Below are 20,500 nucleotides of genomic sequence, written 5' to 3'. Positions count from 1 at the left end.
TTTTCCGACTTTATTGTGCATCTGAATGACTTGGAAATCTTGCTAAAATGCAGATTCTGGTTTAATAGGTCTGAGTGGGGCCCAAGAGTCTGCATTTCTACCAAGATCTCAAATGCTGCCAATGCTGCAGATTACACTTCCAGTAGGAAGGATTAGAATCATTTCCAACCTATAAATTCTATAAATTGTAGATTATATGATTAGACATAGTATGTTACTTAATTTTTACATTGTTTTAAGGTTTGCAAAGATATATACTTATATTATCTCCTTTTACTGCTTTCAGCAATTCTTCCTGAAAGGTAAGCTAAGGAGACAACACATTTGTGGTTGTGTGAGCATCCTTAAAACTTCAGTATTTCACCATCAGAAAAAAATGAAATCTTGCCATTTGCAATAACGTAGATGGAACTAGAGGGTATTATGCTAAGTGAAATAAGTCAATCAGAGAAAGACAGTTATATGATCTCACTCACGGAATTTAAGGAGGGTACATGATGTAATGAGCACTGGGTGTTATATAAGACTGATGAATCACTGAACTAAAACTAATAATACACTATATGTTAATCAATTAAATTTAGATTTAAAAAAAAGAATTGGTGAGGTTTAAAAAAAAGAAAACTTCAGTATTACAGTTGGTCTGTCTCCTACCAGTATCATGCTGGAGTTGGATTGTGAGTCTCATTTTACAGATGAGGAGACTGAGGATCTGAAAAGAAAATGGACTTAGCCAAGGCCAAATACTGTACAAGTGGCAGAACAGGAATTAGAATGGAAGCCTCCTGATCCCCATTTCAGTGCATCCATTCATTCACTCAGCAGAGATTTATTATACACAAACTATATTTCAGACCCATCACAACATGTGAATGTGACTGGAAAGAGTGAAATATATAAATGTAGGGGGAGAAGGCTTATTGGACAGTGTGCTTTATTACTGAGCTGTCAGCTCTAAAGATGACTACATAGGAAAACCATTCATTCAGGCAAGAGAGATATCAATATTAATCTCTGACTTTTGTATGTACATTTATCACATATTGACTAAGCCCTAATCTGCACTAGGTCCTATGTTAGATTCTGATGACAGAGGCATGAGTCAGACAAGTTTCAGAGAACTCACAGTTTCATCTAATATTGCATATTGCTATTTACAAATCCTTTCCCCATCATTACTGTTAGCTGCCATTTGCTGAGTGCTTAATAGGCGCAGTGTTGTACTAAGCTTTATACACCATTATCATAATTATCTTAATCCTCAGAAGTTTCATTCGAATGTATACCCCATGAGGGCAGGGATTTTTGTGTTTTGTGTATATATCCCTAGAATCTAGAAGAGTCATTGTCACATAATGCCACTCAAAAAAATTGTGTTAAGTAAATGAATAAACAACCATGTTATGTAAAATACAGCTAATTATTAGGCCCATTTCACAGATGAGGAATCTAAGGAGCAGGTGGGTAAAATGCTTTGCTTAAGGCCTCTCAAATAGTAGAAGGCAAAACTAAGACACTTTTAGAAGAACTCAGAATTGTCTGACCCAAACCCAGTGGTTTTACCCACTATATACCAGTGGTTGTCAAACTGTGGCATGCATCAGAATCACCTGTAGAGTTTGTTAAAACACAGATCGCCGGGCCTCCAAGTTTCTGACTCAGTAGATCTGGGGTGAGGCCAAGAAGAACGGCTTCTTCTTGATTTCTTTTTTTTTTTAAGATTTTATTTATTTATTTGAGAGAGAGAGAGAGAGAGAGAAAGCATGAGCTGGTGGGGAGAGGGAGAAGCAGGCTTCCTGCTGAGCAGGGAGCCCCTGGGCCTCGATTGCAGGACCCCAGGATCATGACTTGAGCCAAAGGCAGAGGCTTTACCGACAGCCACCCAGGCCGCCCCAGAGAATATTCATTTTTAACAAATTCTCAGGTGATGCTGATGCTGCTGGTCCAGGGAAACCACTGCTCTATACTAAACTGCCTCCCAATTTCTTATTTATTCCTATTGGGTAAATAGAGTAGAGGTCCATATCCAATGACAGATGAGGAAAATAAGGCAAGGAAAATAAGGACAAGTAACACTACTTGTCCAAGTTCCCACAGCAAGTGTGGGATTCCAAGGTAGTGTGATTCCAAACTCCTTATCATTCTTGATAAACCTTGCTGCCTCAGATGATGATACATAAGCAAGAAACACAGAGGAACCCTGAGGCAGGGAGGAGAGAGGGTATTTGTCAGGATGAGGTGAAGATAAAGTTGGAAAGGTTACCATCCAATTTGCTTCCTTGAAGAAACAGTCCATGTCTCTGTTATTAACTTGCTCTGTGCCTTCGGCCAAGCCCCTTCCTCTCTCTGGACTCTAGTCCTCTTCTGTATAAAGCAGGAGTCTTTCCAACGTGAAGCCCAGCTACCGCCTCAAAGACAGGCAGGGAAGTAAAGCTTGCATTAAATCCTATTTCTTTTCTTTTCTTTTCTTTTTTTAAGATTTATTTATTTATTTGAGAGAGAGAGTGTGTGTGAGTACAAGCAGGGGGAGCGGCAGGCAGAAGGAGAGGCAGAGGGAGAAGCAGGCTGCCCACTGAGCAGAGAGCCCGATGCGGGACTCGATTCCAGGACCCTGGAATCATGACCTCAGCTGAAGGCAGACACTGACTGACGTCCAGGCGCGCCTTGAATCCTATTTCTGATCTCATTGCGCTAGCTCGAGGACAGGCAGGTCAGACGAGGACTAGGTGATACGCAATCACCGTGGCTGGAACGGGAGTCTGAGCAGGGCTGGCACCTGTCACGGCTTCTTCTTGATGTCGGCGGGAGGAATCCCCGCAGGGAGTGCTGTTGGTTCTGCAGGGGCTGGGCGTGGGGGATTGACCGGCCACAGCAGGAAGGGCAAAACGCCTGCACGACTAACCCACCAATGCTAAGGGTCCACAGGGGACCAGCAGAGTACAGAGAACTGGTGCCCCAGGGTAACCCGGGGAAAGTCTAATCGTCCCCAGCCTCCTGCCTCCCGCAGCCACACCGGCCGCGGAGGACAACTGGCTCAGCATGGACTAATGAGGACCTATCCCCAGGCCTTCAAAGTGACCTCAAAGCAAATTTGATTGGCCGGGTCTTTCTGCCCAGGGTGGGGGGTGGGGATTCTGTCAGCTCAAGGATGCCTAATCTTGGGCGCCTGGGTGGCTCAGTTGGTTGGGCGACTGCCTTCGGCTCAGGTCATGATCCTGGAGTCCCTGGATCGAGTACCGCATCGGGCTCCCTGCTCGGCAGCGAGCCTGCTTCTTCCTCTGACCCTCCCCCCTCTCATGTGCTCTCTCTCTCTCTCATTCTGTCTCAAATAAATAAATAAAATCTTAAAAAAATAAAATAAAAAAAAGGATGCCTAATCTTTGGGGAAGTCTTGGTGGGCTGTGTGACCTTGAAGAAATTGCTCTACTTCTCTGAACCTCGTTTATAAAATGGATATATTAGTGTACTTATCCCGAAATGACCCATAGGACTGTGAATATGTCTAGAAGACTCATCAAGTCTTTAAAAAATGTTTTATTATTTTGTTTGCTTACAAAAGTAGTATATCATTATAAAAATAAAGATTGAATACAAACACTGGAAGTTCCCTGTGTACACAATAGTGTACAAACACTATTCCCTTCCTCCTTTCCAACTCATAGTTAACTATTAAAGTTCAGGGTATTTTCCCTCGGGTTTTTTTTTTTTTTTCCTATGAACATACAAAAGGTTATTTTTAAAACAAAAACTTGTTATACTATAGGGTATTTTGTTTTTCACTTAATACATTTGAACATCTTTCAATGTTGGAATAGGCCTATTTAATTCTTTTTAATGTCTACATTGCATTCAAATCCCCTATTCTTGGATATTTGTTATTTCTATTGTAACAACAGCAGCAACAACAAGAAAACCTGCAGCAAATATTTATTTATTTGTGTAAGAATTTCTGTAGGATACATTCTTGGAAGTTGAACTTCTAGGTCAAAAATATAAGCCCATTTTATTTTATTATTTTTTTTAAAGATTTTATTTATTTATTTGAGAGAGAGAGAATGAGAGACAGAGAGCACGAGAGGGAAGAGGGCAGAGGGAGAAGCAGACCCCCTGCTGAGCAGGGAGCCCGATGCGGGACTCGATCCCGGGACTCCAGGATCATGACCTGAGCCAAAGGCAGTCGCTTAACCAACTGAGCCACCCAGGCGCCCAATATAAGCCCATTTTAATGACACCAAAAGCACAGGCAACAAAAACAAAAATAAACGTGGGATTACATCAAACTAAAAATTGTCTGCACTGGGGCGCTTTGCTGGCTCAGTCTCTTGATCTCAGGGTTGTGAGTTCGAGCCCTACATTGGGCACAGAAATTACTTAAAATAAATTAAAAAATAAAAAGTATCTGCACTACAAAGAAAATAATCAACAGAATGAAAAGGTGACCTATGGAATGGGAGGGAATGTTTGCAAACCAGATACTTGATAAGGGATTAAACACCAAGATATATGGGAAACTCCTACAACTCAATAGCAAGAAACTAATAGCCCGATTAAAAAATGAGTTAGGGAGGGGGTGCCTGGGTGGCTCAGTCAGTTAAGCGTCTGCCTTCAGCTCAGGTCATGATCTCAGGGTCTTGGGATCGAGCCCAGCATCCAGCCCCGCATCCAGCCCCGCATCCAGCCCTGCATCGGGCCCACCGCTCAGCAGCGAATCTGCTTCTCCCTCTGCCTCTGCCTCTGCCTCTGTGATCTCTCTTGCTTTCGCTCTCCCTCAAATAAATAAATAAAATCTTTTAAAAAAATGAGTTAGGGATTCAAGTGGACATTTCTCCGAAGATGTACAAATGGCTGACAGGTATATGAAAAGATGCTCAAAATACTAAACATCAGGAAAATGCAAATCAGAACCACAATGAGATATTGCCTTACACCTGTCAGGATGGCTATTATCAAAAAAACAAGGCAAGAAGTATTGTTGAGGATATGGAGAAATTGGGACCCTTAAAAAAAGAGAGAGAGAGGGGCAAACCAAGAAAGAGACTCTTAACTATAGAGAACAAACTGATGGTTACCAGGGGAGAGATGGGAGAGGGGATGGGTTAAATAGGGGATGGAGATTAAGGAGTGCACTTGTGATGAGCACCCGATAATATAAGGAAGGGTTGAATCACTAAATTGTACACCTGAAACTAATATTACAATGTGTGTTAACCAACTGGAATTTAAATTAAAACTAAAAAAAAAAAGAAATTGGAACTCTTGTACACTGTTGACAGGAATGCAAAATGGTGCAGCCACTATGGAAAACAGTTTGGAGGTTCCTCCAAAAATTAAAAATAGAATTACCATATGATCCAGCAATCCCACTTCTGGCTATTTATCCAAAAGAATTGAAATCAACATCTTGAAGAGATATTAGCATCCTCATGCTTGTTGCAGCACTATTCACAGTAACCAAGATCCCAGAACCCTGGGATCATGACCTGAGCTGAAGGCAGACGCTTAACGACTGAGCCACCCAGGCGCCCGGGTTCCAGTTTTTTAATATTCTCATCAACACACAGTATTGTTTGTCTTGTTGATTATAGCCATTCTAGTAGTTGTGTAGTAATACCTCAGTGTGGATTTTTATTTGCATTTCCACATGCTGGGTGTCTTTTTGTGTGCTTGTTGCCCATCCATATGTCTTTGGTGAAACGTCTACTCAAATATTTTGCCCATTGTTAAAACATTGTCTTCTTATTGTTGAGTTGTAGGAATTCTCTGTATGTTCAGGATACAAGTCCATTTTGGGATAGGTTTGCAAATTTTTCTCCCACCCCCCAAAAAACATAAAAGCACATTTAAATGTTAATAAATATTACCGGGGCGCCTGGGTGGCTCAGTTGGTTAAGCGACTGCCTTCGGCTCAGGTCATGATCCTGGAGTCCCGGGATCGAGTCCCGCGTCGGGCTCCCTGCTCAGCGGGGAGTTTGCTTCTCCCTCTGACCCTCCCCCGTCTCACGCTCTCTCTCTCTATCTCATTCTCTCTCTCAAATAAATAAATAAAAATCTTTAAAAAAAATAAAATAAAATAAAAATAAATATTACCAAATTGCTCTCCAAAGAGGAGGCATCAATTTACATTCCCACCAATAATATATTGGAAAGCCAATTTCTCAGCATTCTTTCAAACACAGGATGCCAGTCTTTGTTGGTCTAAGAGATGAAAAATGATATCACACTGTTTTTAGTTTGCCTTCCTTTGATCGTTAGGAGGAGTATCTCATCATATGTTTATTGACGAGTGCTTTCCCTCTTCCAAGAGTTGCATGTTCTTGTTGAAATCTTGCATTTTTCAATTTGGCATCCCTTAAGCCCTAGCCATTTTTAAGCATCCAGGGAATGTTTGTTGAATGAATGAAGAATAAATGAGATAATGAACCTAAAGTACTAAACTCATAATTAGTGGTCAATTAATAATAGTTGACTCTAAGTCTGGAGTCAGGAGTTGAGCGCCATAATGTTCTTCAATTCTTCCCTCCAGGATCTGGGATGGTTATTGTGAACTCTAGGATTCTAAGGGGGCCGGTTTCCCCTCCTGGTCCTCTCACTATGTGTTGTTGTTGTTTTTAGAGAATTTTGTTTATTTATTTGACAGAGAGACAGCGAGAGAGGGAACACAAGCAGGGGGAGTGTGAGAGGGAGAAGCAGGCTTCCCATTGAGCAGGAAGCCCGATGTGGAGCTCTGATCCCAGGACCCTGGGATCATGACCTGAGCTGAGGCAGTCACTTAACCAACTGAGCCACCCAGGCGCCTCCTCTCACTATGTGTTTTAGAGTAAATCATTCAACTTCTCTGACTTTTGATTTCTCTGCAACAGTCTAAACAGTGTCTACAAGCCATATCATGCTTAACGAAAAGGAGTATTAGGTGAAAAACATGAGATTAATTCACAATAAGCATGTATTACTTGAATAATTAAATAAGTTTAAAAAGTAAATGTGAACATTTATAAGAATAAGGGGGGGGGGCGCCTGGGTGGCTCAGTTGGTTAAGCGACTGCCTTCGGCTCAGGTCATGATCCTGGAGTCCCTGGATCAAGTCCCACATTGGGCTCCCTGCTCAGCAGGGAGCCTGCTTCTCCCTCTGACCCTCCCCCCTCTCATGTGCTCTCTCTCCCTCATTCTCTCTGTCCCAAATAAATAAATAAAATCTTTAAAAAAAAAAAAAAGAATAAGGGGGAATAAATCTACAGAGATAAGGACAGGACTAAAAAAAGAAGCTGGCTGCTTTTTTGATGACATTAAATTTCCTTTTAAGTATGTGATTTCATACTTGGCTCAGCCTATCTTCCATCTTTTCCCTAACTCTCTATCACCCCCTACTGCTCAGGTGGGCTCATTTTAATGTAGTTCAACTCAGCAAAAATGATTATGGGAAAAGTATAATTTGTGGCCTGTCCCTGACCTTAGCTATCTACATCACCTTCACCAAGCTTTGCTCTATTCTTGACCCTGTGACTGGCAAAAGGAACATAGAGCTCACAGTGTCATGGGGGACACAGACTTTCATGCCATTATGGGCATGACAAGAAACATTTCTGGAACAGGAATGACTCTGAGCCAGACTCCACTAAGCACACTGCATACATGAACTTTTAGTCCTATTGACAGCCACAAGGGATTTTCATTTACAGAAGAGGAATCAAGCTCATAAATGTGATTGGTTCAAGGTCACAATTTAGTAAACATGGGAGGGACATGGATTCTGATTAAGATCTGTCTGTACTCCAAAGCCAGTCCTTTCCTACTATATTATACCAGAATAAACCAAGTAGTGTGGAACACTGAAGTGGGAGCATTTAAAGATTTATTTATTCATTTCAGGGAGGGAGGGGGGAGGGGCGGAGGGAGAGAGAGAATCTCAAGCAGACTCCGGCTGAGCATGGAACCCCACCTGCTGCTCCATCTCATGACCCTGAGAGATCATGACCTGAGCCTAAATCAAGAGTCGGATGCTTAACTGACTGAGCCACCCAGGGACCCCTGAAGTGGGAACATTTAAATCTACTTTGGAGGTGTGTGGTTGTTGCACCTGGGAAGACTCTACAGAGGAGAGAATCTCTGATTTGGGCAGAGAAGGGGGGTTCAGGCCTTAAGAGCAGCAGTAAACAGGGACACAAACCCGTGACCTATTCAGAGATCAGAAGGTTGGGTGGGGTATGGGGGAAGAGAGGCATGATATGAAGTTAGAATCAGATTGTACAGGGCCTTGAAGGCCAGGCTAAGGCAGGTGGGCTCAAAATCAAAGGTCAGGGCTTCCTTCCAGGGGTATGTGTACGGAGGGGTCTTCCAAGGTGATCAGGGGTATGAGAAATCACATGAAAATGTGGCATATCTCTTGAAATGTCAATTTTACCAAAAGGCTTGGGGAGAAAGCAGTCTTGTGTTTTCCTATGAAAGATATATTACTATGGAACTGAATGTGAAATCACATGAATTTTTAAAGTAAAACTGGGACTTCAAAGTTGCAGTAAGCTGCCCCCTATAAGGAAGGGTTGGAAGTGGTCGACTCTCCGATGCCTTTAAGGATAGGTTAATAGTGGAGTCATTGGGGAAGCATTGCTATAGGTGAAGGTAAACCATGGACTGAGTACCACTGAGGACTCTAGATTAGGGTTGGCTAGAACTCAAAAATGAGCAGGATCTGATCTGTCTTTGGAGAGCTTTTGGTCTAGGCTTTATGGAACTGATGATTCTGTGCAAGAGAACAAAGCAAAAACCAAGCAAAGCTTCCCTCCATCTCCTTTACATGTTCCTCTTGTACCACATGCATTCTTTTATTTAAAAAAAGATATTTATCACACAATTACTCTCTCACTTCCTGTGTGAACTTGACAAGTTACTTAACTTCTCTGTAGCCCAGTTTCCTCATCTGCAGAATGGGTATAATAAGAATACCTATCCCATAGTGTCACAATGAGGGTCATAGTGAGAATTAAATAAGACTTTGTATAAATCTCTTAGAATGGAATCTGGAACAAAGTTTTCAACACTGTTTAAGCATTCACTAGTACAACAGAATTATTACTACAACGTCTGTAGCTCCTGTGTTCCAGTCATCATCTCCCACAGCCATTCATTTCTTAGGTCATTCAGGTTGGGGGCGGGGGGATGGGGAAATAGGTCTGGGAGGAACATACAGATGAACCAGACTTCTCATTGCACTAGAATAGACTTATGAATATCGGTTTGTGCAGCTATACCTGACATAGTAGATGCTCAGAATGCTTGCTGAATGAATAAACAAATGTCTTCCTACTAAACTGCAAGCTCTTTAAAGGCAGGGACCATATTTCCCAATTGTATTACTGGAACCAAGCACTTGGTGAGGCACACAGTAGGCACTTAGAGATCACTGAACAAACGAATGAATGAAGAACTAAATAACTGCAGGCAGAAAATCATGAAGGGCACAAAGCTGGCACAGAAAAAGTGCTGCAGAAAGACTGTCACCGGTTTTAGGAAACGAATGAGCGTAGCAAGGTTTTTAACAGCTTGAAGCTTCGACAGCTCCAGGATTTAGGTTCGCGGTGCTCCCGCTTCCGGAATACCGGGTGAGCGCGCCTCCCTCGGCGGCACGCCCCTCCGGGGCCCCGCCCCCCGCTGGCTCACGTGACCACAGGGCGGGTGCGCTGAGCCGCGAGGCTAACCTCGGCTGGGCGAGCAGGGCCCATGGCGGGTGTGGTGGATTTCCAGGACGAGGAGCAAGTGAAGTCCTTTCTGGAGAACATGGAGGTGGAGTGCAACTACCAGTGCTACCGCGAGAAGGACCCGGACGGTGAGCGCTGCCAGCGCAGCCTGGGGACACGTGGGGACGCATGGGGGAAGGGTGGGGGCCGCACGGGTTACGAGCGACCGCTGAAGGACGTCTGGAAGGGGTCTCCGGCCGGGGACTCGTGGGGACGCGGTGGGACACTGACGACCTTGTGTGTTTTGGGGGGGAACGGGTTGGGTTCCTCCAGGACTTGCGGGCCTCGCAGCGGGGGGATCCTAGGCGGGACCGAGCCTGGAGGCCGGGGCGGGTACGAGGAGATGTGCTTGGGTGTTGGGAGAGAGGGGTGGGGATACGTCAGTGAACAGATACCATTCCCTGTTCTTCTGGAGCTTACATTCTAGTGGAGGGAGTTGGACAATAAACGTAAGGAAATGAATGAAATCGTATGTTAGAAAGTCAGTGCAATGGGAAAAAGGACTGACAGGTATGGGGAGTTGAGGGCAGTTTTAAATTAAGTGGTCAGAGGGAGTCATTGAGAAAGTGGCATTTGAACAAAGCCTTGAGGAAGGTAAGGGAGATCTATGCTAGGCAGAGGTAACAGCTAGTGAAAAGGCTCTGAGGCATGAATGTGCCCCTTGTGTTCTGGGAATGTTGAGTTGACTTGAGTGTGTCAGGGGTCACCCAGAGCAGCCAGTACCTTTGGGTGGTTTTCTTCTTCCTACTTTATTTTTATAAAGGGAAAAAAAATGACACTGGCCCAGTCTTCTTATAGCTTGCAGTCTGGTTTCCAGAATATGATAAAGCTATTTCTTGAAGCTAACCAACTAGCCAGAGTTGCTCTGCTGTATAATGGCTTAACAAGAACCTAGAGTGGTTCTCTGAGGGCTCGCCGGTGTCCTAAGAAGAGTTGGAGTCACTGAGGAGCAGGATAGTTGGGGAAGACTTCTGGGGGAGGTCAGGAGGAGCAGGCAAGTGTTGATTAAATGGAGGACAGTGTGGGAGAAGAGAATGCTGTCTTGTGGAAGATTGAAGTGAGGCTATAGTTAGAAATACGATTGAAGAGGGAGTCTGGGCCACGGTGTGTCAGGCCTTGAATGCCAGGGTAAGGCATTTAGACTTTATTCTGTAGGCAGTGGAGAGCCATACATGTTTTTGAGGAGAGAGTTCATGGTAATGTACGCGGGAGAGTAGTATACGGAGCAGTGGAGTGGGGGAGGGTGGGCGTAAAAGGACTGGCTGCAGCACTTCAGAAGGAGAGTATCGTTACTATAGCTACTGTCCTTTGAAGTCATCACGATCTTTCACCAGGATTACTGAAATAGCCGCCTAACCTGACTCTGCATGCTCACTCCCTTAAAATCTGTTCTCTACCCTCAAACTGGTAATTAAATTTTCATTTTGTTCTATTAAATGCTATCCTATTAGATTTTTAAATAACAAAACGACACGTTTGTTGTTATCAATGCTAGAGTGTACCCCTTCATGTATTTTGTTCTTCCGTATCCATCCAGGCATGTACAAACATATACACTGGAGTAACCTTTTAAAAATGCAAATTGGGGGCGCCTGGGTGGCTCAGTTGGTTAAGTGTCTGCCTTCCGCAGAGCTCATGATCCCAGGGTCCCGGGTTGGAGCCCTGCGCTGCATCCGCCACCCTGCTCCGCAGGGAGGCTGCTTCTCCCTCTCCCTCTGCCACTCCCCCTGCTTCTGCTCTCTTGAGCGCGCGCTCTCTCTCTCTGTCAAATAAATAAATAAAATCTTTTAAAAATAAACAATAAATAAATAAAAATGCAAATTGAATCATATCACTGACCTTCTTAAAACCCTCCAGTGGTTTGCCATTGACGTGGAATAAAATCCGAAGTCCTTCCTGTGTTCCACAGTGCCCTGTGATCTGGCCCCTGCCTTTCTCTCCTCATTTCCTACCCCTTTTCTCCTCGATCCAGCTACGTTATACCTTATTTGTACCAAGCTTATTCCCTCTTTTGGGTATTTTTGTCTATCGTTTCTTGTACCTGGGACTTTCTACCCCATTCCATTTCATTGTCTTTAAATAGCTAGTTCAGGGACGCCTGGGTGGCTCAGTCGTGAAGCGTCTGCCTTCGGCTCACGTCATGATCCCAGCGTCCTGGGATCGAGCCCTGCATCGGGCTCCCTGCTCCTTGGGAAGCCTGCTTCTCCTTCACCCACTCCCCCCTGCTTGTGTTCCCTCTCTCGCTGTGTCTCTCTCTGTCAAATAAATAAAATCTTAAAAAAAAATAGCTAGTTCATTCTTGTTATTCACATTTCAGCTTGGACATCGCAGTCCTTGCTAGGCCCTCCCTGCCCGGTTTATGGTAACTATCCCCCCAACGTGCATAACAACTATCCTATCCGGTTTTATTTCAATCATATAACAATTTATTACTGTTTAAATGCATCTTAAAAAAATAAATGCTCACCTATTTACTTATTTTTTTCCCCCTCCTCTAGTATGTAATTTTTAGGAGGGCAAGTGACTATATTCCCAGCATCTAGAACAGTGTTTGGAACATGGTTACACATAAATGTGCAAATATTTGTTGAATGAAAATGAATGAGATGAGTGTCATTTGGGATGAAGAAGAAGGGACAAAGACAGAGGGGAGAGATGTTAAGAAGAGGCTCACTGGGACTAGAGACTGCCAAAGAGAGAGTCTTATTTCCAACTCCTTTAGTAGCTACTATTTCTACTCTGTCGTTGGGCTTCTCATTCCCAGCCTGGCTGAGGTGTATAGTCGTGGAGGCACCCCTTTCTTGCTACTACAAAGACTAGCCCATAGACCCTTTTGGTTTCCAGTGTTTTATTGCTGAACTCCCTGGGAAGTTCCAAAGGTAGCAAAGTTTCAATCGTGGAAGTCAGTGAGTCTTTGGCCCTGGGTGACAGGGAGCAGAAGGGCTCCGCCCGGATGGCTGGTGAGTGGTGGAGCCAGTACAGCGGCCTTGGTCTCTCCAGCCTGTATATTGCTCAGTCCCTGGATAAGGGCAGACGATGCCATTTGTAGGAATGGCCGAACACCACCTGCATTCTTTGTGGTGAGGTCACCTTGCCACCCGTCAGGAGGACAGAAGCTGGTCCTAAATAAGACATTTTGGCCCGCTCCACCTCAGCCTTCCCCACTGCTGTGCAGCAGCCCCAAACATGAACAGCTCTTGCCTTTTCCTCACAGGATGCTATCGGCTGGTGGACTATTTGGAAGGGATCCAGAAGAATTTTGAGGAGGCTGCCAAGGTGTTGAAGTTCAACTGTGAAGAGAACAAACACAGCGATAGCTGCTACAAACTGGGGGCCTATTATGTGACTGGGAAAGGTAAGGAGGCCTTTGCTTTCTTTGGTCATTCTTATTGATAGTCATGCTGGCCTCACATCCTGAGCCTCATGCTGTGCCCTCTTCACAGAAGGGTCCTCACAGACCTTGGGGAAGCACATGGTAGGAAGATTTGGAGAGAGTTCAGCAGGGTGGGTGGGGGAAGAACATAGCCTTTCAAGTCTGGCAGACCTTGGGGAATGCTTTTAGCAAGTAGTAGGATCTTGAGCCAGTCACTTTAACTCTGCCTTAGTAATATCACCTGTAAATGGAGAAAAATAGTACTTGCTTCATAGGGTTGGTGTGAGGATTAAATGAGATAATGCAGGTAAAGGCATCAGCATGTGCCTGGCACAGAGCAAGGGACCAATAATTAATTCTCTACCATCTTATCTTTTCGCCTCATGCCCTAATTGCAATTATCACTGGAGTAGTGAGTCGTGTTTATCTATTGCTAAATAAATTATTCCAACAAACTTATTATTTCACATAGTTGCTATAGGTCAGGAATTTGGGATTGGCTTAGCTGTATGCCTCAGGGTCTCTAATGAGGTTGCAGTTAAGACATTAACCAGGGAGCTAGGGCTGTAGTCATTTGAAGGCTTGACTGGAGCTGGAGGTTCCAATTCTAAGATTGTTGGCTTGTTAGGAAAGGCCTTTCCAGCTGTTATCAGGAGACCTCAGTTCCTGGTGACAGGAATCTCTCCATGGGCTGCTTGTGTGTCATTATGGCATGGCATCTGGTTTCCTCCATAGTGAGTTATCCAAAAGAGAGAGCATGATGGAATCCACAGCGTCTTTTATGACCTACCCCTGGAAGTCACAAGTTTTTCATTTCCATCACATTCTGTTCATTAGAAGTGAGTCAGTCATGGGCGCCTGGGTGGCTCAGTTGGTTAAGTGACTGCCTTTGGCTCAGGTCATGATCCCGGAGTCCCGGGATCGAGTCCCGCATCGGGCTCCCTGCTCAGCAGGGAGTCTGCTTCTCCCTCTGAACCTCCCCCCTCTCATGCTCTCTCTGTCTCATTCTCTCTCTCAAATAAATAAATAAATAAAATCTTTAAAAAAAAAAAGAAGTGAGTCAGTCAGTCCAGCCCACACTAATAGAGAACTAACATCCTACTTCTTGAAGGAAGGACTATCAAAGAATTTATGGGCATATTTTATTATTTTATTTTATTATTATTATTTTTTATGGGCATATTTTAAAAACACCACAAAGGGGCGCCTGGGTGGATCAGTCGGGTAAGTGTCTGCCTTATGGCTCAGGTTATGATCCCAGGGTCCTGGGGTCGCCCTCTGTTGGGCTCCCTGCTCAGCAGGGAGTCTGCTCCTCCCTCTCCCTCTGCCCGCTCCCGTGTGCTCTCTCTCTCTCAAATAAATAAATAAAATCTTAAAAAAAAAAAAAAAAAAAACTTAATGTGAAAAGATACCCCGGTATTATTTATCTAGCAAAATTTTATTTTCATTAACTTACAATTTACAAGTAATATATAACTGCATTATATTAATGATTTAAAAAAAACCCAAAACCTGTGTGCCAACAGTAGCAGCTAAGTTAAATAATGTTACCTCCATTGTATGGAATGTTATTTAGCCCATGAAAAAAATAACATTCCTAGAGCATCTTGTTGATGTGATGAAAAACTTATGAAATATATATATTTCTTCAGTGAAGAAAGCCAAATACAGATTTGTATATGGTGTGAACTCCCCTATATGATACAGCATGCAAAACCAAAAATGTTCCTAGCTATTTAGTCTCTGGATTTGTGTCTTGGTAAAGTTTTGGGTTCTTTTTGTTTTTATACCTTTTTTTTTTTAAAGTAATCTCCACACCAGTTTGGGGCTCAAACTCACAACCCTGAGATCAAGTCGCATGCTCTATTGACTGAACCAGCCAGGCCCCCACCCCCTCTGTTTTAAAGTAATGTTTATACCATATTTTACTATAGTTTTCACAAGAACTTTGAGTTCCTTATTGAAATAGGGAAAACAAAAGTGGCTCTGAAATTATTTTCTCTTATTTGACAAATCTATGTGATTAACGAGTGTACATTGAGACTTTTTTCCCCCTCTTAAATGTTCCTTTATTGAGCACACTTCTGCTGTCTTCAGTGAAACAATGAATTAGATATGGACCAAAGCAGAGAAGAAGGACACTAATACCTGTTACACCTGGGAGAGCTTGATAAGCATCTTCAGAGAGACGTGTAAAGTACTGTGGGGGTTCAGTGCTGATGCAGAGGGTGCTGCACAGAGAAGGCAGCATTGAAACTGGGACTTGAAGGACAGAGTGGAGTTTGTTTGGTGGAGGTGGAATAGAGTTGTCTCAGGCAGAGAGAAGGTATTTGAGGGTGAAAGAACACAGAGTGTTTAGAAATCAATACAGGAGTGTGCACACCTGTTAAACTGACATTCTTAAATAAATTTCTCTGGGTGTTCAAACCAAAGTCGTCAAAGAAGATCCTGTTAGCTGATCTTTGCTACTCAAGCCCTTTTGTATTGCTGTTTAGCAGACCTTGGACCCTGCCATGTCTAAAAGCCAAAACTGTTGGGGCACCTGGGTGGCTCAGTCAGTTAAGCCTCTGACTCTTGATTTTGGCCAAGGCATGATCTCAGGGTCATGAGATCGAGCCCCACATCAGGCTCCATGCTCAGTGGTGAGTCTGCTTGAGATTCTCTCTCCTTCTCCCTCTGCCCCTCACCCCCACTCACATGCATTCTCTCACTCAAATAAATAAATACATCTTTAAAAAAATAAGGGGCACCTGTGTGGTGCATTTGGTTAAGGTTCTGACTCTTGGTTTCAGGTCATGATCTCCTGGGTAGCAGGATCAAGCCCCATGTCAGGCGTCATGCTCATCGTGGAGTCTGCTTAGGTTTCTCTTTACCACCTGGTGGCTCAGTCGGTTAGGTGTCCAACTCTTGGTTTTGGCTTAGGTGATGATCTCGGGGTTGTGGGATTTAAAAATCTTTTATAAGTAGGGCGCCTGGGTGGCTCAGTTGGTTAAGCGACTGCCTTCGGCTCAGGTCATGATCCTGGAGTCCCGGGATTGAGTCCCACATCGGGCTCCCTGCTCGGCAGGGAGTCTGCTTCTCCCTCTGACCCTCCCCCTCTCATGCTCTCTCTATCTCATTCTCTCTCTCAAATAAATAAATAAAATCTTTAAAAAAAAAAATCTTTTATAAGTAAATAAGTAAGTAAATAAATGCCAAAACTGTTGACTTCCCCTTGTCTAGTTCTGAGCCAAAGAATTTTCCAGTCTTTTTGCCCTTTTTTCCTAAAAAAAAAAAAATACCCAGTGTCCTTTCTTGACACAGACTGGTTAATAACTCTCCTTTACCAAGGATTGCTTGGGGCAAGGGAAAGCATAGGAGGCCAAAGAACCCACTTTTAGACAGTGCAGCATCAAGCAAGACATTTTCCTTCCCTGAGCCACAAATTCTGTGTTGACAAAATTAGAGTAATACGGCCCGCTCATACTTTCTTCATAGGATTTTTCTGAACATGAAACGAGAACAGATGTGACTGCTTTCTTTTTTTTTCTTTTTTTTAAAGATTTTATTTTATTTATTTGAGAGAGAGAGTGAGAGAGAGAGCACAAGAGGGGATAGGATCAGAGGGAGAAGCAGACTCCCCGCTGAGCAGGGAGCCCAATGTGGGACTCGATCCAGGGACTCCGGGATCATGACCTGAGCCGAAGGCAGTCGCTTAACCAACTGAGCCACCCAGGCGCCCCAGATGTGACTGCTTTCTTAAATTGTAAAATGTTCTGGGGCACCTGGGTGGCTCAGTCAGTTAAGCATCTGACTTTGGCTAAAGTCATGCTCAGGGTCGGGCTCTGTGCTCAGCGAGGAGTTTGCTTCTTCCTCTCCCTTTGCTCCTCCCCCATGGTTGTGTTCTCTCCCTCTCTCTCAAAAAAAATAAATAAATAAATAAAATATTTTAAAAAATTGTAAAACATTCTATCACTGTGAACAGGTCTGACCGTACTGGTTGCTGCAGAACCTACTTTGGATTATATACTTAGAGTGTGCACACCCAAGGAATGCTTTGGCCACATGTTTTCATATATGAATTTAGCTCTGAACTATTTTGTGAAGCAATCTAAATGTCGTATGAAAAGAAGTAGAAGTTAACTTTTTTTTTTTTTTTAAGATTTTATTTATTTATTTGACAGAGAGAGAGAGCACACAAGTGGGCAGAGGGAGAGGGAGAAGCAGGCTCCCTGCCGAGCAGGGAGCCCGACGCGGGGCTCAATCCCAGGACCCTGAGATCATGACCGGAGCCAAAGGCAGCAGCTTAATCGACTGAGCCACCCAGGTGCCCCTAGAAATTAACTCTTAACACATCTCTTTGAGGAAATATTATGCAGCCAGTAAAACAGATATTAAGAAGGGTTTCTAATGGGGAGTGAAGGAGGCTCGTGACATGTGAAAACAAGACCAAATTGGGGCACCTGGCTAGCTCAGTCAGTAGAGCATGGGATGCTTGATCTTGGGGTCGTGAGTTTGAGCCCCATGTTGTGTGTAGAGATTACTTAAAACAAAAAAGCAAGACCAAACTACATAGTGCTAAGAGGAAATACACCAAAAATGAAGTAGTGATGGTCTCTAGGTGGTGGTAACAATGGATGATTTTTGTTTCCCTTCTGTTTAAGAGTCCTCAATTTGGGGGCGTCTGGTGGCTCAGTTGATTGTGTATCTGACTCTTGGTTTCGGCTCAGATCATGATCTCGGGGTTGTGGGATCAAGCTTTGTGTCGGGCTCTGTGCTGGGCATGGGGCCTGCTTGGAATTCTCTCTCTCCCTCTGTACCTCTCCCTGCTGCGCACGCGCACTCTCTCTCTCTCAAAGAAAAAAAAAAAGAGTCCTCAATTTGCTCTTCTAAAAAGTGGAATTTAGAGGCAGAGATGAAGGCTCAGATAAGTTAATGATAATGCAGATAATCTTTAATCTAGACCATTCTTGTATACTTCAGACCGCATGTAGCTGATTGTTTATTAGACATTCCTACTTGGAGTTCTCATAGGCATCTCAAATTTAACAAACCAAATATGGAATTCTTTTTTTTTAAATGAGTGGATTGCTCTTTTTTTTTTTTTTTTAAGATTTTATTTATTTATTTGAGAGAGAGAATGAGAGAGAGAGAGAGCAGGAGAGGGGGGAGGGTCAGAGGGAGAAGCAGACTCCCTGCTGAGCAGGGAGCCTGATGCGGGACTCGATCCTGGGACTCCAGGATCATGACCTGAGCCAAAGGCAGTCGCTTAACGAACTGAGCCACCCAGGCGCCCCCAAATATGGAATTCTTCATTGTTTTCTTCTCCCCCCAGTTTATTATGCCCCTGTTACCTTCCAAGAGATACCCTTAGCAAGTGGTACCTCTCTCTACTAGTAACTCATGGCCATTTTATCTCCAAAATGTCTCAAATCTGTCCTGTCTCTCCCTTTCCTCCTACCATTCTTACCCAAGCCACCCTCCTCTCCTACTTGGATTACAGTTAGGAGATTAATGCAAGTCCCTAAATCTCTTTCCATAAGGCAACTAAATGAACTTTTTTTTTTTTTAAAGATTTTATTTATTTATTTGAGAGAGAGAGAGCACATGAGAGGGGGGAGGATCAGAGGGAGAAGCAGACCCCCTGCTGAGCAAGGAGCCCGATATGGGACTCGATCCTGGGACTCCAGGATCATGACCTGAGCCGAAGGCAGTTGCTTAACCAACTGAGCCACCCAGGCGCCCTAAATGAACTTTTAAGAATATAAACCAAAGGGGCACCTGGGTGGCTCAGTTGGTTGAGTGTCTGCCTTCGGCTCAGGTCATGATCTCAGCGTTCTGGGATTGAGCCCTGAATCGGGCTCCCTGCTCAGCGGCAAGCCTGCTTCTCCCTCTCCCTCTGCCTGCCTCTCTGCCTACTTGTGATCTCTCTGTCTGTCAAATAAATAAATAAAATCTTTAAAAATTTTTTTAAAAAGAATACAAACCATGGACACTGTCTTGGGGATGTGTTTGAGGGCGGCCGACCCACAGCCTATACTTTCTGTGGAAGCCTAAGCTGGCCTTTCTCCCTTTGTGTTGTAACCAAGTCTGCCAACGACAGTGCAATTCACCCACTGCTCATCTTAACAGATTCAAGAACAAGGGGAAAGACGGTATAAAAATGAGGTGGTGCCAAGTAGAAGTTAATGTGAAACCTGAGGAAAGCTAAGGAGGAAGACTAGATGCTGAAAGGAGAAATGTAAGCTCATTTCTTGATAATGCTACTTCTCCACTGCAGGAAAACCACAACAACCAGGGCAGTGTAAGTTGGTCTGTTGATAACATTGTCAAAGGCATAAATAGCAACAATTTGGAAAGCCACCTCCAGGCTACTCAAGCTGCTAAGAAACTGCTTTCTGTGGAAAAGCAGCCCACATAGACAACATAATATGGGCTGGTTTGATTCCAAAATTTGTGTCCTTTTTGGACAGAAATGTTCATAGTCCCATTCAGTTGAATCTGCTTGAGCCCTCACTAACATAGCTTCTGGGATATCAGAACAGACCAAGGCTGTGGTAGATAGAGGTGCTATCCCAGCATTCATTTCTCCATTGACAACTTCCCATGCTCACATCAGTGAATAAGCTGTATGAGCTCTAGGAAACATTACACGAAATAGTTCAGTTTTCTGAGACTTGGTTATCAAATATGGTGCATTTGATCCACTGTTGGTCCTTCTTGCAGTTCCTGGTATGTCATCTTTAGCATGTGGTTACTTAGATAAACTTATCTGGACACCTTCAGATTTTTGTTCCAACAAGGATCCTACGCTCCTGTAGATGCTGTTGAGCAAATTCTTCCCACTTTAGTTCATCTCCTTTATTGCAGTGATCCAGAAGTATTAGCAGATACCTGCTGGACCATTTCTTACCATACTGATTGTCCAAATGAACAGATTGAAATGGTTGTGAAAAGAGGAGTTGTGCCCCAACTGGTGAAGCTTCGAAGAGCTCCTGAATTGCTCATTGTGACTTCTGTGCTAAGAGCAATAGGAAGTATTGTCACTGGGACAGATGAACAGACTCATGTTGTAATAGATGTGGGAGCACTTGCCATCTTTCCCAGCCTGCAATGAGCCCCAAAACTAATACTCAGAAGGAAGCAACGTGGAAAATGTAAAACATGACATCTGACTGCCAGGATCAGACGTGGTAAGTTGTGAATCAAGGATTAGTCCCATTCCTCATTGGCATTCCAAGGAGGACTTTAAGACACAAAATGAAGGGGCGCCCAGGTGGCTCAGTCGGTTAAGCATCTGACTTTTTTTTAAGATTTTATTTACTTATTTATTTATTTGACAGAGAGAGACACAGTGAAAGAGGGAACACAAGCAGGGGGAGTGGGAGAGAGAGAAGCAGACTTCCCGCGGAGCAGG

At 43.8% G+C, this 20,500-nt stretch overlaps 1 protein-coding gene across 1 annotated transcript in view; it reads left to right on the top strand.

Annotated features, from left to right (window-relative positions):
- Nucleotides 1-9,639: 9,639 nt before the first annotated feature.
- The window catches only part of COA7 (cytochrome c oxidase assembly factor 7), a 16,382-nt gene continuing 5,521 nt past the window's right edge, over nt 9,640-20,500 (top strand). The window contains exons 1-2 of the mRNA XM_006730718.3: nt 9,640-9,820; nt 12,946-13,086. Coding sequence (XP_006730781.1) covers nt 9,715-9,820; nt 12,946-13,086 — 247 coding nt within the window. The 5' untranslated portion in view covers nt 9,640-9,714. The remainder of the gene's footprint in view (nt 9,821-12,945; nt 13,087-20,500) is intronic.

This window comes from Leptonychotes weddellii, chromosome 4 (assembly GCF_054177405.1).
Source record: "Leptonychotes weddellii isolate Sample4059 chromosome 4, ASM5417740v2, whole genome shotgun sequence".
NCBI lineage: Eukaryota > Metazoa > Chordata > Mammalia > Carnivora > Phocidae > Leptonychotes > Leptonychotes weddellii.
This window is presented reverse-complemented; position numbering and strand designations above follow the sequence as displayed.